The following is a 19,156-nucleotide window of genomic DNA, read 5'->3' as shown; positions in this document are numbered from 1 at the left end:
TTCTTTTTGTTGTATGAAATTGCACAAAGAATTTTAGTTACCTTGTAGTTGCTGGCTAATTGTCAATGATCAGAATAGCAGGGAGGAAGATTTTTTGTTGTTGTTGTTGTTGTTTTTTGAAGGAGGGTGCTTCATGAAAGATGAGTCAATCTGGAGGGATGTTAGGGTCCAAAAACCTTACAAATACAGGTGATATTATTCTCTGTATTTATTGTACGTCAAAACTGGGAGTAGTTAAGTGAATCCCACTATTGGAGATGGATTGGTTTAGGCCTCTTGTCAGGGTGATAGGATGAGCTAACAAGGGTCATATGTTGCAGTGTGATGTAGAGTTCATAAATACCTGAGAAGCTGAACAATTAGAAGACAACTATGAGAGAGATGTCATCAGGCAATTCCTGCTTTGTTACTCAGCAGGTAGGTAGGTCATCTTCGCAGAAGATCTGGAGATTGATCTGGGCAGCGAAGGTAAGAAGAGCATCCCAGGCAGGAGAAACACAAGCAAAATACATGATTGGGAAATGTATGTTTTGTGTATAATGGGCAAACTAATTTGTATAGGTAATGCAACTGTCTGGGAGGTTAAGAAGTGAGATTGGTACAAGATATGGTGGACCTGAAAACTAAGCCAAGCAATCTGGGTATCATTGTTTCATTCATATCCGTTTGTCCCTGTTCACTTACTCCCATCCTTCCATCACCTGCCCTTTATTCCTCCTTCTCTTCTAAGCTGTTAGCCTGATCAACAGTAGTGAGAATCATGTGCGGGAGCAGGGGAACCGTGATAAAGCGTAGACTGTAAAGAAGGGCAATTCAGGCTTAGTTCAGGCCATTGCTGGAGGCCTGAAAGTAAAGACCTTGCTGTCAATGGAAGATGAGAGCTGGGACTTGGGAGAGAGGGCAGAGCTATGTGCTAACTTGCAATAGCTGAAGCACAACTTGAGAAATTGAGAAACAACTACAGACAATAGCTAAGAACCAACTGTGTGTGCTTAAGGGCTGAGAGAACGAAGGGGTGAAGAGAATGAAAGAAAATGAGCAGGAGCAATCAGTGAGGTGGAGTAGCATATCATCTTCGTGATAAGTAATTTGATCCAAGTAATGGCAGAAAATTAACAGATCTGTTGATAAAGTTAATGAATTTGCTAATACTTCAACTTTGATCAGGGTTTTTCAGCTATGTTACAAAATCCATGCATATTTGGCACTGTCAAATAAATCATTGGGCTATTAGAAAATTATATGAAAAAAACAGAAATAAAAAGGAAAATCATATAATAAATTGTTGGGTAGAGTGTTCTTTTGGAATCAGTGTGATGATTGTGCCAATTACTTCTCTCCAGGGATGGGATGTCAATATATCTCCAGATATATAGATAATATAATAGAAAGAATTAATCTCAGAGAAAACATTAAGTGTATATAGCAGTGCAAATCCTAGTCTACCTGTGTTTTTCATACTAAAAGATCAAGATAAATATTACAAGAAAATAACATAATTTGTTTGAAAAGAGATGTGCCATAATTTGACTGGGGACTCAGAAAAAAACAAATTTTTTCCAGTGGGAGAAAGAAGGGCACGATTGACTAGGTTTAGCACGTACAAGACATCATTATGGAAAAACACAGCTATTAATCCTTCTTTTTTAGTGATTGACAATATTAATGTGAAGACAGTTATCCTGGCTCTCGAAAATAGATTAATCATAGAGGGCAATGATGTTAAACAGTGCTATGAAAAGTACTTTTTATAAAAGATTTTTTTTTTCCCTTGAAGATAGGAGCAAATTTAATGAATTCAAGTGTTTGATGTTTGCAGCTTTTAAAGCATTAGAATGATATCACATATTAATACTATAAAATGAAGCTGTTGGGTGAAACTTTAGAAGATTATTCTCATGCTGTTTAAACATTTCTTACCTATAAAATAGTTGCCTTCCAGTGAAGTCTTTGCATCTTCCTGCGGACTTCTGCAAAGGGAGATTTGTTGATTTGTAGGACCTCTTCTCAAACTGCTTCATTGGAACTTGAGAAGACTGGGCCCCAGAAAGCCCAGGATTTGAGAGATGCAAGTAAAGACTAATCCATGTTTTCTACTCCTCAAAGTTCATTTTTTAATGTTTCCATTGTTCAGTTCAGTTCAGTCGCTCAGTCGTGTCTGACTCTTTGCGATCCCATGAATTGCAGCATTCCAGGCCTCCCTGTCCATCACCAACTCCCAGAGTTCACTCAGACTCATGTCCATCAAGTTGGTGATGCCATTCAGCCATCTCATCCTCTGTCATCCCCTTCTCCTCCTGCCCCCAATCCCTCCCAGCATCAGAGTCTTTTCCAATGAGTCAACTCTTCACATGAGCTGGCCAAAGGAGTTTCAGCTTTAGCATCATTCCTTCCAAAGGACACCCAGGACTGATCTCCTTTAGGATGGACTGGTTGGATCTCCTTGCAGTCTAAGGGACTCTCAAGAGTCTTTTCCAACACCACAGTTCAAAAGCATCAATTCTTTGGCACTCAGCTTTCTTTATAGTCCAACTCTCACATCCATACATGACCACTGGAAAAACCATAGCCTTGACTAAATGGACCTTTGTTGGCAAAATAATATCTCTGCTTTTTATATGCTATCTAGATTGGTCATAACTTTCCTTCCAAGGAGTAAGCATCTTTTAATTTCATGGCTGCAGTCACCATCTGCAGTGATTTGGGAGCCCAAAAAAATAAAGTCTGACACTGTTTCCCCATCTATTTCCCATGAAGTGATGGAACCAGATGCCATGATCTTAGTTTTCTGAATGTTGAGCTTTAAGCCAACTTTTTCACTCTCCTCTTTCACTTTCATCAAGAGGCTTTTTAATTCCTTTTCACTTTCTGCCATAAGAGTGGTGTCATCTTCATATCTGAGGTTATTGATATTTCTCCCGGCAATCTTGATTCCAGCTTGTGCTGCTTTCAGCCCAGCATTTCTCATGATATGCTCTGCATATAAGTTAAATAAGTAGGGTGACAATATACAGCCTTGACGTACCCCTTTTCCTATTTGGAAGCAGTCTTTTGTTCCATGTCCAGTTCTATGTTCCATGTTCAGTTCCATATCTGTTCTAACTGTTGCTTCCGGACCTGTATTTCCATGGCAGCAATCCTTTTGGATATTATCAACCAGGAAAGACATATCTTCCATCACTGAATTCCTTGATCAGTAGTTTCTTGTGGCCATTCTATTATGTTTTAAATACTCTTTTTTTTAAAACTGTTTTCTATATGAAGTGTGAACTCTTAGAAAGTCACTACTTCTGTAGCTACTGAAGAGCCTTCAGTAGTACTTGCTGCATAGTAGATGTAGAAGAAACCACAGTTGGTAAAGTAATCCGTGGATCATTCAGTCAGCATTTTTCAGAGCTTATGTCATTTCCAGAGCCAGTGTCCTTTCAAGAAGAATTTAACACATCTCTGAAAGGGTAAGATTGATAATGTGTACGTATGAGGTGACCATTTTCTATTGCTTATGTTTGAAAGTCATGCAGCCTCTTCTAGAACAAATGAATAGAGACTTCTATGAAGAAGATTCTCCTAGAGCCGTGGTTCTTTATGTCTTTTAAGTTAACTACCCTTTTGGGTAAACTCTAAAATTCAGACAATTCCTGAAGGAAACAAATGCATACCCCTCCAAATTTTGTTCCCAACTTGGATGGTTCAGACTCCTGGTGGTCCAGGTTAGGAACGTCTTAGCGAAGAGAATTCTAAATGTAGAAACAGTAATTCCCATGTAATGAACAGAAAGAAAATAAAAGTACTAAATATTTGCCAAGACAGTGAAATATTTTGAATATTGAAGTTGTAGAATGTTCTGTATGATAGACACTGAAGGTATTGCACAGAGTCAATATATGTATGGGAATCTTTTATGGTCAGGGTTAAATGACCCTCTATAAAGACCTGAAGAATATTCCATACCAGGAAAAGACATCTGTGAGGTATAAGTAGTCAGTTGTCATATAAAGCATTGAAATCAGGAATCTAAAGAAAAAGAAAATGAAATTAAAAGATGTCTTTGTGTAGTGAAGACTTGTCTTTGGTCCCAGCCACCAACTGCACACTCCACAAATTATCCTCATTGTCTTGATCTGAGAGCCCAAATCAGACGCTAGAGATGGATGCCTCACCAGCATTTAAAAGTGTGATGTCCCACATCTACTGAAGTATCTGTTTGGGCTTTTTTTCTGCTTTTTTGTTTGAAGAGGAGGAGGACAGGAGATAGTGTGTAAAACCAAGTTTTCAGAAAAGAAAAATAATTATTCTCATCATAATGATGTATACAACTGTATTGGCCAACTGAAATGGACTTGAAGTGATTCTAGGTTTCACTACATGACTGTAGTTGAATGGTTGTGGGTTGTGAAGGAAAGAGACGTCACAAACAACACATCGACTTTGGGCTTGAACACATGGTAATTAGGGATGCCAATTATACGACATGGCATTACTCATGAAAGGAGTGATTGGGAAGGGGTGGGAAGCTGGAAAGCAAGATTCTGTTTGAGGTATGTTAAATGCAGTGTGTCTTGTCTTCATGCAAATTGAAATGGTAGGTGGTGGTTCAGTTGCTCAGTCACGTCTAACTCTTTACGACCCCATGGACTGCAGCACACCAGGCCTCCCTGTCCTTCACTATCTCCCGGAGTTTCCTCAAATGCATGTATACTGAGTCAATGATGCCATCCAACCATCTCATCTCTGTTCCCGCCTTCTCCTCCCGCCCTCGATCTTTCCCAGCATCAGTGTCTTTTCCAGTGAGTTGGCTGGTTTGATCTCCTTGCAGTCCAAGGGACTCTCAAGAGTCTTTTCCAGCACCACAGTTCAAAAGCATCAGTTCTTCGGCACTCAGCCTTCTTTATGGTCCAACTCTCACATCTGTACATGACTACTGGAAAAACCATAGCTTTTATTATACGAACCTTTGTCAGCAAAGTGATGTCTCTGCTTTTTAATACACTGTCTAGCTTTTTTTTAATACACTGTCTAGCTTTTTTTCCAAGGAGCAAGCATCTTTTAATTTTATGGCTGCAGTCACCATCTTCAGTGATTTTGGAGTCCAAGAAAATAAAGTCTGGAAGGCAGTTGAAAATAAAAGACTGGGACCCTGGTGTGAGGTTGGAGTTATAGATACATACTTGAGGGTTATCAGTGAATGGATAGCTATTTATGGCTATGGGCTTTGAGGAAAGGACCAAAGATGTGAACATATAGATTAAAGGGGTCTGTGGCCCCGGTGCAGTGTTAATAAATGTTAATTTCTCATGGGAGAAAATCTCCAATGTAATAATGGAAATTAAAAGGAAATTTGTTGCCTTATTAAATTTAGTTTTGAAAATTCTGAAAATGAGGTACATTGTTGAAGCTAAACAGTCCAGGATTGGGTGGGGGGAGGTGGATGTGTTTATAAAAGGGCAGAATATGGTGTTAAAGCTGATCAATGCCTTGACAGTGATGATGACTGTACAAACCTAGACGCGTGATAAATTGCATAGAAGTCAATACACACAGATACATGTGCATGAAACTAAGGAAACTGGAATATGCTGGATGACCGTGTCAGTCAGTATTCTGGTTGTATATGATGATCTGGTTTTATAAGATGCTACCATGGGGAAAACTGGGCAATACAGTGGATATCTCTCAATTATTTCTTACAACTACACGTGAAACTACAGTTATCCCAACTGAGAAATCAGTCTTTAAAAAAGATTCATAAAAATTATATAGACTTTCATGTTATGAAAAACAAAGGTAATACTCAAAAGAAGACAAACCATATGGGACATGGAATGGTAAACTAAAATTGTTATTTTGAAAAGTCAACCAGCTGATTTATTAATACCTCCTAGAATTCTTTCTAACATGTGTTGTCTTTATTGTATTAGCTTTTCCTGTTTTTTTTTTTTTAAACATGTTTGGAAATATGTTTTTCTAGTTTCACAAAATAACACTATAGTCACCAAAGTTAATATCCTTTCTGCTGTTAAAAGACAGTATAGCAGTGCTCTGCTTTTCTTCGTGTTTTTTCAGACAAACGCAGTTAAGGCATTAATTTTTTTTTATTGTATCTATTTGGCTGCATCGGGTCTTAGTTGCAGCACACGTGATCTTCATTGTGTTACATAGGGTCTTTCACTGGGGTGCAGGGACTCTCTCAGTAGTTGTGGCATGCGGGATCTTAGTTTCCCAACCAGGGATCGAACCAGGGTTCCCTGCATGGCAGGGTGTACTCTTAACCACTGGACCACCAGGGAAGTCCCAAGGCATTAATATTTTTTAAAAGTAATGGAAAACTCGCAGAAAGCACTGATAAACCCCAGAAGTGACTCAAACAACTCCATTTAAAATTAGGTAAGAGCTGTTAATATAAAGATAGAGATAAAGATGTTAAATAATATTTTGTGGTGAAATTTAAAGAATTTCTAAGATTTTAAGATGTTAAATGCTATTTCGTGGTAGGACTCTTACTCTTTACATGCAAGTAACCACTTTATTTCTTTGTGGGAAAATATTTATCAGCATTTAAGTAAAGAAGAGAAGATATCTCATATTATGTTTACTGTATTTGAGCTACTGTAGTTAAATAAAAATTTTTTTTAATTTTAATTTTGTTCTTAAAATGTTTGTTTTTAGGACCATGATTTTGGTTACTTGGACTAGACATTTATCACATTTTCTTTTCCATAATAATTATATTAGTTTTTAGGGTAAGTCATTTTGACTTTAGACAGTGAAGAGAAACTTGTTTAATTATGAATATTAGTTTAAATAAAAAGTATATTCATTTTTGAGATGACATAGAAACTCCTTTATAGCAAGGATGTAGTTTAGGGAAATTCTATTGTTAATCTCCTTTTTAAATGAACTTAGTTTTTTAAAATCAACTTAGAAACATTTTTCAGAAAGGTAACCCCAGATCTGTCTGTTAAATAAACAAATTAGATAGATGAATGGACAGACAGATAGAAATCTTTATGTCCATCTCACCTGTTGTTTTTGATGGAGACAGACACAGTGACCATTATGAAGTTCTGCTTAAAATCTTTTGGTGAATTTCCAGTGCGTTAAGAACCAATTCCAAACTCCTTCATTTGGCTCAGGTGTTTAAAGAAGCCCCGCCTCTCTCTCCAGCCCCACCTCTCATTACCCTTCCCTTTTCTCCCCTTCCCCGATCCCCACACCAGTGTCTGATCTCATCCAGATGTTTGGTGCCCTCTTCCTAGAGCATCTTTCCTTGTCCTTGACTTTTCATATAGTGCCTTCTGACAGGACCATTCTACTGACCTACTCATTTTTTTTCAGAATTTTTCTTTTAAGGCCTTTCTTTTTCCAGTGTAGCATGGTTTATATGCAGCTCTTCAGCAAATGGACAAGTTAGCCTGTATTATCCCGGATGTCTAATGTTGTCCTCAGTGCTAACCCAATTTTTAGACGGACTTTTACTAAAGTATGGTTTTGCTGTGAGGTCTAGGCTTCTTGATGATGGAAGTGAGAGAGGGGAAGGAATTCAAATGGAGAGAAGCATCAGTCTGATCTATGTCTGTCTCGCACACAGTGCCTCCCACACTGTGCATGGCTCACAGGAAGAGGTTTTATAAGGAACCAATAAAGAATTAGAAGGAATCATGAGGAAAAGTTAAAGGAAGTAATAGAAAAAAGTTAAGGATTATTTCAGTGAAGAAGTTATTTTCCATGTAGATGGAAATATCTTTAAAAATGAGGCTAACATGCTAAGCTTTCAATCAAATTTAGAATGAGAGAATGGGATTCTAATGTGGTGCCAGCCTGTAAAAGGATTTCTTGGCAGTATGAGCCTGTTGGTACTAGAATGAGGAGCATATGAAGATTTAAATGGTAGAAAGTGATAGCAGTCAGTCAAATAGTACTTTGATAGTTTAGCACTAAGAGAAACTTACTATACAAACGAAGGAAATATTTTTTGAAAGAACAAGGAAAATAATGAAACCTTAGTATCTCACTCTCTGAAAATGCATTCTGGGAATTTGAAAGAACAAGAGATTTATCTATTTGGAACTATTTAGGACTGACATTAACAGAAGCGGAAGGATGAACTGAATCTTTTCTTAATGGAGGCAGAAGAATGAACTGAACTGAATAAACTTAATGACAACTTCATGCATCCTCAAGGAAACCAGGATTTCTTGCCTTAGATATGTTGGGGATACATTTGGCAAAGGATTATTATAATTAGAGTTTTTGGTAAGCTGAACTATTAACCTTAGAGATTTATTACCTTTTTTTTGTGTGTGAGCAAATCATAGTCAAAGTGTCTAAGAAATTTAATTATACTGTCAATCTAATTAAACAATTTTTCTGTGTTCTCAATAGGTAGCTGAGAAGACTTATAAAGTTTTTTTAGAGTCATTTTAGTGTTGCTTTAATCTGTAGGTCACTGCCATTAAGCAATCGTGTACATGTGGTTTTCTGTTTTATTTTTAAGTTGGATAATGCAGATGAACAAGCAGCCCAGATCAGAAGGGAACTTGATGGCCGTTTGCAGTTGGCTGAGAAAATGGCAAAGGTAAATTGTTAACTTTGATATACTGTACCACATTTCTTTCTGTACTTAGATTTTTGTAAGCTGAAAGTTTTGTATAGATAAAGCCAGTGTAATTTTATCCATACATACCTCTTAAGCTCAGATTCCTGAATGTGTATTATCTAAATGGAGAATATTATTTATTTTATATATCCATCTTTATATGAGATATTTAAATTCAATGGTAACTTTTGTAGATTATTCTTAAAGCAATTCCCAAATTTCTCAAACTGCCAGGCTTAGAAGTTTAATATTGCACTAAGCATAATATAATCAAAGAGAAGACCGTCTTCCCTGAAAAATCATATGATATATCCCAAAGTATCCGGCACAGTGTTTGGCCCACAGTGGTGTCAACTAATATTTGAATGGGTGAAAAATATAATTTGAGGTTTGTAGTGCAGAATCTCAGGATACATCAAATACAATATTTTATTTACTTTTATTTATACACTGTTTCTGTGAACAGAAATAGATTTCAAACAAAAGCTGTGTTTGTTTTTAATACTGAGGACTCTTTGTCTAAATCATTCTCTAATAAATTGATGCATTAATTTACTTCAGTGGTAAAAGTAAAATTCTAGTCCCTTAAAAGAGACTTGAGATTATAAAGCTTTGGGTCTGAGAATAAGATTTTTTTTTTCCTTTTCTCTTCTGCTAAATGAAAACTTTGAATATGTTTTATTCAAACATAATAAAGGAGACTTACTCTCCTTTCTCCCCTTTTCCCTCTGATTCTGTCTCTGTCTCTCTGAAGAGTCCTCTCTATCGGGGATTTTTTTCATTTTGAAAATTAAGGCACGACGTCTATATAGCAAAGTACATAGATCTTTAGTTTACATCTTGATAAATGTGTGTACACCCTATATAACCACCTCCCAAATCAAGACAGTGAACTTTACCAGATCTGTCCCACACTGCATTTGACAATTGAAGTTTTGTGTTTTTTCAAAGAAAAATATATTTATTAATATGTAAGTTTTAAGACAGCTAATGTTGTATTTATCTAAATGTCTATTCAATTGAAAAGTAGAGAAATCATTGAGAAATTGGAGAGAAATAGAAAAAAGGAGAAAAGAGAAGTTGGGTAACAGAGATAGTAATATATTTTGAGAGCCAAGCCAAGAGATGCATGAGAAGGATTCTCCAGATGAAGACATGGGATGATGATATGAATTAGGGGCTAAAGAGTTAAATTCATACAGAGGGCAGAGGTTGAAAGGACAGCACACCTTGTTACTATCCTCTGCATACCTGGAGAGTCACAACATGATTCCAGAGATTCAAATGTGGAATTTATTGGCTAGAAATCAAGTAGCTTTAGGAAGAAAAATTGTTGCTTAGTCACAGTCATGTTCAGCTCTTTCTGCGACCCCATGGACTGTAGCCCACCAGGTTCCTCTGTCTGTGGGATTCTCCAGGCAAGAATACTGGAGTGGATTTCCATTTCCTTCTCCAGGGGCTCTTGCAGACCCAGAGACTGAACTTGAATCTCCTGCATTTCAGGCAGATTCTTAATCACTGAGCTATTGGGAAAACCTCAGGGAAAAATGCTTTCCCTCAAATCCTAACCTGTGTTGGAAGCTGTCTAGAAGGACATTGCTTTTCTTGAAAAACTGAGCCTAAGAGAGAATCCAGAGAGATGTGCACTGTGGGCAGGACTCTGGACCTGTGATCTGCATTTCTGAGTTGTCTCCTTGTATTTAGATTGTACCTGAGCTGTTCACACTGTCCCAAGTTCTTCTCCAAGGGTCTGGCTGGATATGAGATAATTTAGATGAATTTCCAGAGGGTTCCAGAGTAGGAGGGAGAGCCTGGGGTGTGTTCTCAAGTTCATGTCTGTGGAGAAGAATGTGTTTGTACAACCTCGGAGCTGAGTCAGAGGAGCGAGGTCAGTGACGCACACCAGCAGCTTCTCTTTGAGGCGACCCTACTGATTCCATCAGAAATGTTGATAAAGTAGAAAAAGCATGAAGGAAGGAATTGAAGCCAGTGGGATTGGAATGAAAAAAAAAAAAACCCTCAAAATATAATGTCTTTTGGTAAATAGATGTTTAATTGCTTTCTACTTTGTTTCACCAAATTGAAGCCACCTTCCTAAAATATAAAGCTAGTTGTAATTTACTGACCTTGTTGTCTTAAATCTCTACCATAAGCCTTTGAACCCACAAGGGCAGATGATATAATGAATTTATTTTATAGACAAGAAGATTGAGATTTAGGCAAGATTGCTTAATAAAAGACCTCAGACATTGTTCTTTGGACTCCAGAGCTTGGGTTTGTTTTTCTAGGCCCTGATGCCTCTTCAGCCTCATAATTCCAGAAACTTGGTTTATTCATAGTTTAGAGTTGGCAATCAACTATTAGGAACACCTGTCACACTTGGTACCTATTATTACAGGAAATCCACGTGGAACAATGAAAACTAGTGTTTTAAAGATCTGAGTGGAGGTTTGAATCTGTTCTTCCTGCACAGTCCTGGGCAAACTGTAGCAAGGATATCAAGCCAGTCAATCATAAAGGAAGTCAACCCTGAATAGTCATTGGAAGGACTGATGCTGAAGCTGAAGTTCCAATACTTTGGCCACCTTATACAAAGAGCCAACTCATTGGAAAAGACCCTGATGTCAGAAAAGTTGAGGGCAGGAGGAAAAGGGGCTGACAGAACATGAGATGGTTGGATGGCATCACTGACTCAATGGACATGAGTTTGAGCAAACTCCAGGAGACAGTGAAGGACAGGGAAGCCTGGTGCGCTGCAGGCCCTGGGGTCACACAGAGTTAGCAATAGAACAGAAGCAACTATTACACTTCACAACACAGTACAATGACAATGAATCCACAGGGCAGAAATCTGTTTCAAGGGATATAAATATTTTTTCTTGCTTCATTTTTTCTTATCATTTTTATTGGAATATAATTGCTTTACATTATTGTATTTTTGCTGTACAGCAACATGAATCAGCCATATATATACATTGACTTTGGCTGAAATTACGCCGTTTAGCCAAGGCATAATTAGGAAGTAGTGATAGAAAAAAATGTGATGGACTGGGCCAGAAAGACCTCTGGACCAAATCCATGTTTGCTGTTTCCTGGATATATAACATGAGCAACTTATCTAACCTTTTGGAGCCTGAATTTCTCTGTTCATAAATTCAGTGGCTAAATATTGAACACCTTATTAAAATAATCAGGTGCTATTTTAGGCATTTGGGATACGTCCAGACAGATGGAGTTGTCTTAGGATAACATCAGACAAAAGTATCCCTGCCATGTCCTCAGAGAGCTTACATTTTATTTGGGAGAGACTTGCAATAAGCAGCAAACATGCTATGTAACAAAAGTATGGAAGGTGATCATTTGCTATTTAGAAAATAAAGCAGAGAAGATGGAGTCGGGAATGTGGGAGTGAAGCAGGGTGTTGACAATTTCCAGGCAAGTGATTATGGTGGGCCAGTTCTTGGCAGTTCTTTCTCTCTAGTACATCAGGCGTAAAAACTTGGAATCATCTTTGACCCTTTTTTTGCTCATGCCACGTTTGTCAGGAAATCCATTTGTGCCTCTCTTCAGAGTATTTCCAGTCTGACAGTTGTCACCGTCTTCATCCTACCACTCTGATCCATGCTTCATCTACTGGAAAGTGAAGAGCCCTTAAAGAGTGACTAGATTTGAATAATGGGAATTTTATGGAGCAGATTCTTTTTTATGTACATAATGTGTTAGGGCTGATAATGAGCTAAGCTGTACAGAAGACCAAATTAGAACACTAAAATGGTTTATAGGAACAACTCACAGTTAAGCTACAGAATAGTGCTATTTCTGATGTTGTTCTAATTTAAAAGATCAAATTTAATATGTACATTTGGTTTTGTTTCCAAGAAAGAGGCAACATAAGCAGGCTAAATAAAGTTTAAGAAATACTATCAACAAACCTCAAAGCTTTAAAACAGAGTTGTTGTTTTTATTCCCCCAGAGAGAAAAAGAAAATCTAGTATCATCTATTTCCTGTAAAGTTTGAAAATGCTGATACAGTCGACGTGATTTCTGCCAGTCTCTTCCTTGAAGTATTTTTAATGAAAGCTAAATAAGAATAGGTTTTTTTCATGTGCTGATATTACATTTTCCATGAAATAACACCTTGAAAATTTAGGGAAAATGACCAGTACATCGAAACTGTCAAACACATGATGTATCTGCCTTTTTCTTTCCTAAATTATTTCTAAAAGGCAAAACTCTGATGGTCATACAAATATAAAATGAATAAACAATGATTGTACTCAGTGTATAATTAATGAGCAAGCTAGTTAGATATTAGAACCTAGTCTGAAGAGCATTTGAAAAGTAGGTGTGTTTAGGCAAAGTTAAGATCCATGTAAAACCCAATAAAAGTGATTAATTTCCAAAAAGGATTTAAAACTATAATCATTGGATTGTCTTACCAAACACACATTACTTATATCATCACCAGGCAAAACTGTACAAAGTAACACGTAGCTTCAGCCTTCTGGGATCTTATATCAGTAGTAAACAGTACACTGGGGGCTTCCTTGGTGGCTCAGGTGATAAAGAATCCACCTGCAATGCGGGGACCTGGATTCCATCCCTGGGTTGGGAAGATCCCCTGGAGAAGGGAACAGTTACCCACTCCAGTATTCTGGCCTGGAGAATTCCATGTAATTAAACTAAATTAAACTAGGGACATTTACCCTGCATGAGCCTTGGATGGTCTTTGCTCACATATGGTGTTGAAAGGACCTATTCTCTCACCTTTTTGCCTAATATCTGAGTTTTGGCTGCTTTTTATGGTAGCTTTTAAAATTAGTTCGCAAATGTAAAAATGCTTTTATGCTTTATTTTTTTCCTCTTTTGCATGTATTGAAAAACTATCCAAATGCTTATCCCTACCCCCATCCCCAAAAGAAACCAAGTTATTACATAACTGAGTAGCTGTGTGTTTTTTTCTGAGGATGCAAACTTATTATGTGGGAGTAAGTAAGCAACTTACTAGTTGCTTCAAACTATAGAGGAATGTTAAAAGGCCACTTAAGAAGCTTCCTTGGGAAAATTAATAATGGATATAGATATTTAATAACTATGATAATACATTTGCAGTTTTAATATTGATTATATGTAAATTATTTTAAAAGAAATATGTCAAGGTTCGGTTGGGAGGAAAGGAAAACAGGTGGTTTGAGGCTCTGGGACTGACTCATGGGGTGGTGCCAGATGTTCCTTGCCACCTCACGAACAAACTGGGGTGAGAGAGTCAGATGAGGTACAGGTTGATGAACATGCTCTGGACATGTTCCATTCACCCTGGAGATGAGGATGTCTTAGGTTGAGGTTTAAATAATGCCAAAGAAAGCGGTAGTAAAGGCATTGATTTTCTGGAGCATTAGGCAGTCATCTGAATGACGGCTGCTTTAGGCCATCTCTCCCCAGCCCATTTTGTACAGCTGTCATCCCATCCCATCCCTGGTGGCTCAGACGGTAAAGAATCTACCTGCAATGCGAGAGTTGTGGGTTTGTTCCCTGTAATGGGAAGATCCTCTGAAGGGGAGGGCATGACAACCCACTCCAATATTCTTGCCTGGAGAATCCCCATGGACAGAGGAGCCTGGGGGGCTACAGTCCATGGGGTCACGAAGAGTCAGACATGACTGAGTGACTATGCACACAGCACAAGGCTTTTAAAGCCTAGAGACTAAAGGGTCAGGTAAATGCATTATATTTAGTGTCACAGTTTCTGAGACAGGCAAGTATATGTACATAATGTAGTGTTTCATGATGAAATTGAGATCCGATTGGTGTGACATTGTTATGTTAATAACTATTTTCAAGGAAAGACGATTCCCCAAGTTTATAGCAAAAGAAATGGAGAGCGTGTACATAGAAGAGTTGCGGTCTTCAGTGAATTTGCTAATGGCCAATTTGGAGAGTCTTCCAGTTTCAAAAGGCGGTCCAGAATTTAAACTGCAAAAATTAAAACGTTCCCAGAACTCTGCCTTTTTGGACATAGGGGATGAGAGTGAGATTCAGCTGTCAAAGTCCGACGTGGTGCTGTCCTTCACCTTGGAGGTACGTGCGTTTATCCCATGTTCACTTCTGATGGCGTGAATGAGGCTGCAGGATAATTTCTGCCGACCTTTGTGATAACATTTCAAATTTAAAGCACCAGGATATATTTTAAAGAGGTTCAATTATTCTTCATTGGCTAGACAATCAGACTGTGAATGCAAATTAATGCAGATTGTCCTTTAAACATAACAGTTGTGTCAGGGTTCAGTTCAGTTCAGTCGCTCAGTCGTGTCCGACTCTTTGTGACCCCATGAACCGCAGCACACTAGGCTTCCCGGTCCAACTCCGACTCCAGGAGTTCACCCAAACCCATGTCCATGGAGTCGGTGATGCCATCCAACCATCTCATCCTCTGTCGTCCCCTTCTCCTGCCCTCAATCTTTCCCAGCATCAGGGTCTTTTCAAATGAATCAGCTCTTTGCATCATGTGGCCAAAGTATTGGAGTTTCAGCTTCAGCATCAGTCCTTCCAGTGAACACCCAGGACTGATCTCCTTTAGGATGGACTGGCTGGATCTCCTTGCAGTCCAAGGGACTCTCAAGAGTCTTCTCCAACACCACAGTTCAAAAGCATCAATTCTTCGGCACTCAGCTTTCTTCACAGGCCAACTCTCGCATCCATACATGACCACTGGAACTACCATAGCCTTGACTAGATGGACCTTTATTGGCAAAGTAATGTCTCTGCTTTTGAATATGCTGTCTAGGTTGGTCATAACTTTCCTTCCAAGGAGTAAGCGTCTTTTAATTTCATGGCTGCAATCACTATCTGCAGTGATTTTGGAGCCCAGAAAAATAAAGTCAGCCACTCTTTCCCCATCTATTTGCCATGAAGTGATGGGACCAGATGCCATGATCTTCGTTTTCTGAATGTTGAGCTTTAAGCCAACTTTTTCACTCTCCTCTTTCACTTTCATCAAGAGGCTTTTTAGTTCCTCTTCACTTTCTGCCATAAGGGTGGTGTCATCTGCATATCTGAGGTTATTGATATTTCTGCCGGCAATCTTGATTCCAGCTTGTGCTTCCTCCAGCCCAGCATTTCTCATGATGTACTCTGCATATAAGTTAAATAAGCAGGGTGACAATATACAGCCTTGATGTACTCCTTTTCCTATTTGGAACCAGTTAAATAATAAAATAATATAAGCTTTGAGGCAAGTTGCTTGGTGCCAGCGAGGCCAGTGTAAGTTTATTGGTAAAAGAAGTACTGAAACACACTTGAGTAGAAATAGGATTTAAAACATATAATGAATTCTCTATAATTTGAAAACTCCTTTCGAGCTTTTGATTGTTCTTGTTGTTAATCTACTTTGACTATGAGAATCAAATCACATAAACAAGCTGTAGTGTATAATATTACAAAGATGCTTACTTCTTGGAAAAAAAGTTATGACCAACCTACACAGCATATTACAAAGCAGTGACATTACTTTGCCAACAGTGGTCCATCTAGTCAAGGCTATGGTTTTTCCAGTAGTCATGTCTGGATGTGAGAGTTGAACTATAAAGAAAGCTGAGTGCCAAAGAATTGATGCTTTTGAACTGTGGTGTTGTAGAAGACTCTTGAGAGTCCCTTGGACTGCAAGGAGATCCAACCAGTCCATCCTAAAGGAAATCAGTCCTGAACATTCATTGGAAGGACTGATGTTGAAGCTGAAACTCTAGTACTTTGGCCACCTAATGCAAATAGCTGACTCATTTGAAAAGACCCCGATGCTGGGAAAGATTGAAGATGGGAAGAGAAGGGGATGGCAGAGGATGAGATGGTTGGATGGCATCACTGACTTAATGGACATGAGTTTGAATAAACTCCAGGAGTTGGTAATAGACATGGAGGCCTGGCATGCTGGAGCCCATAGGGTCACAAAGAGTTAGACATGACTGAGCAACTGAACTGAACTGAATGTATAATATTGAGTACTATAGATGATGAGAAGTAAAGACTTCCTCCTTTCTGGGACTTGCAGTTTCCTTATAGGTACAGTAAAATTCTTTCTTAAAAAAGCGAGTATACATGTTGTTCATTTAAAATTGTGTTCCCCAGGACAGCTCAATTCATCCCTTGTATACAAAGCACTGGGAAACAAAGATAACTGATCACTGACTACTGCTGCCTCTCCCTGTGGATATTTTTCATGATGCATTTCCTCACTGCTCATCTCTGTATATAGGTTTTTACACAACATCCACACATATGCTCGAAATATCTAGCTTAAATTTATAGCCTCTCGAAAATGAAGAGAGCTTGTAGCTGTCTTCTTGCATTGTTCTATTCTTTCTCTGTTGGGGCCCACTATTGCTATTTGAGTCTGCTAATTAACAAAGCGAAGTATGTAGTCTTAGGAGGTACAGTTTCCGATTTGTTTATAGTTCTTATCCTTGGCTTGTTACCTTTGTGGCAGAGAAAGCAAATGTCTGCTTCTGTTCCTTCCTCCACTTATTCAACTTGAAATTCAAGGTTAAAGAGAAGACAACTGCCTCTCTTTTTTCACTTCTAGCCTAACCTTTCCTTTGTAAATTAATAGGTTAAATTCAACGTCAGAGTAGAAATAGGAGATTTTTCTTCTGACTCCAAACTCGGTTCCGGGATTAGCTAATCACTTTGCCAAGTAGCTTTACTCCTGGATTTTTTCTCAATCTCTTTAACCTCATAACTTAAGAATGTTTAATTTGAACCTAAGTAGTATCTCAGGTATAAAATTTCCCATTCATTCCTGAGTCAGGTTTCCTAAGGACTTAAATGAAAAATGCCAACTCCTTTTTTTCTTAAGGTTTTGTACAAAACAAAATCAGCTATTTAATGACAGTCTAACTTTCCCTACCAAGAGTTTGGCATTTAAATTCATTAATGATAGAAATAATTTGAAAAGCAAATTATTTTTGTAATGTTTAAGCATACCATTATTTCTGTAAGCATGCACAACTGAAAACAGTTCAAAACACGTTTTCTTTTCTCTATTGTTTCAAAATCTTTACACCATTGTAAATAATTAGCTTTTATGAATTCTCTCTCCCTTTTGAAAACAAAATTATGCCCATGAGTTCATTTTTCTATGAATTGTTAGAGTCTGTGCTTTATTGCCAGTGTGTTCAACAAGACTGTTCAGTTAACAATAAAATGGTGTTAGGAGGATAATGAGTTAAAACTTCATTTAGCCATGGTCTAAGAAGCTTCCATATTTTTATAATTATTTTGACATGCTCTGTTACTATGTCTATGTAAGACAGATATTTTCCTGTCATTGCATAGTACAAATATGTTCCCTAGTGCCTACAGTATTTTAAATAGGAGTTGTGTCTCAGAACAAATCGAGATCACTTTCAAGGGCAGATTACACCATGCTTGTCTATGGAACTCCGGAGGGAATGGACTAGGTACCTCCTCCAGCCCAGGGCCTCTGACCTTTGCCTAGCTAAACTGATTAATTACCTTTCACCCATTATCCAGGCTTCCCTCATCAGATACCAGATTTCAGCCTGAGGAAACTTGGAAAGGCAAGCAGTTAATCCATATTAAGAATTTCACATTTCATCCGTCAGGTTGAGTCTATTCAGCGGAGAAGGAATTTTTTTCTCCTAGAAACAGAAGTCTCAGTCTAAAGAATAAGTGCAGATTTGAAACACTGCTTAAATTTTATCATCTCTGTAAAATTTCTACCCACTCATCCCGTCTCCCACCACAGCATCTAACATAAAATTCAGTTACTTATTATATTATTCATTATCTGGTTTTCTTTACTAGAATGTAAACTTTAGGAAGTTAACATTTAGGAAGTCTTTTTTTCTTCCGTTTTCGTTTACTGAGGTAAGAGCCTGAAAGAGTACCTGGCCCACTCAGTTGACGTGATAATTGTTTTTTGAGTTAGGGACTTTAAAGGTATCAAAAATCAGCCATTGGCCTCACAAGATTACTTTTAGGTCTCTTCATTCATGAAGCTTTCAGAGAGAATTATAAAGCAAAAGACAAGCTAACTCACAAAACACTAACCTATATAATTATATGTCAAAATTAAATAGCCAAGTGAGTTTAGGAAAATACTCTTCCAGGAAGTGATGAGTCTGTATGTTGTAAGGGAAATGGTGTCAGTGCCGTGAATCTAGTTGATTTTCACACTGTTTTTGTTGGTAATAGGGCAGCAGACCCCATGACCTCCTCCGTATCTGGAGGTACTTTTATGGTCCCCTGTTCACCAGACTGCTCAGCTTCCTCTTACTACAACCTGAGCATCCCTGAGTTGCCACGTAACTCTGGATGGACAATGTTTTATTCAGAAACATGCTGTTTCATATTTTGTACATTCTTCCCTTCTTTATGCTTCTAGAATAACTTTGTTTTATCCATATTACATCATTCATCTAGAGAAATAGGAAGAGAAGACAGAACAGAGATCAGTTTTATTTTCTGCAGTTTCATTATCAAGTTTTGCTGGGAATTGGTTGAAACAGTTAGTTACCTAAAGTTAGAGGAGATGATGGTCCATGG

General features: G+C 38.0%; 1 protein-coding gene across 15 annotated transcripts in view; it reads left to right on the top strand.

The window, feature by feature from the left end:
* The window catches only part of CADPS2 (calcium dependent secretion activator 2), a 563,191-nt gene that overhangs the window by 218,427 nt on the left and 325,608 nt on the right, over positions 1–19,156 (top strand). For all 15 annotated transcript variants that reach the window (XM_068972950.1, XM_068972951.1, XM_068972952.1 and 12 more), the window contains exons 4-5: positions 8,495–8,575; positions 14,438–14,674. In XM_068972950.1, coding sequence (XP_068829051.1) covers positions 8,495–8,575; positions 14,438–14,674 — 318 coding nt within the window. The remainder of the gene's footprint in view (positions 1–8,494; positions 8,576–14,437; positions 14,675–19,156) is intronic.

This window comes from Capricornis sumatraensis, chromosome 5 (genome assembly GCF_032405125.1).
Source record: "Capricornis sumatraensis isolate serow.1 chromosome 5, serow.2, whole genome shotgun sequence".
In the NCBI taxonomy this organism is placed as follows: domain Eukaryota; kingdom Metazoa; phylum Chordata; class Mammalia; order Artiodactyla; family Bovidae; genus Capricornis; species Capricornis sumatraensis.
Note: the sequence above shows the minus strand (reverse complement) of the source record. Positions and strands in the feature narration are given on the sequence as shown.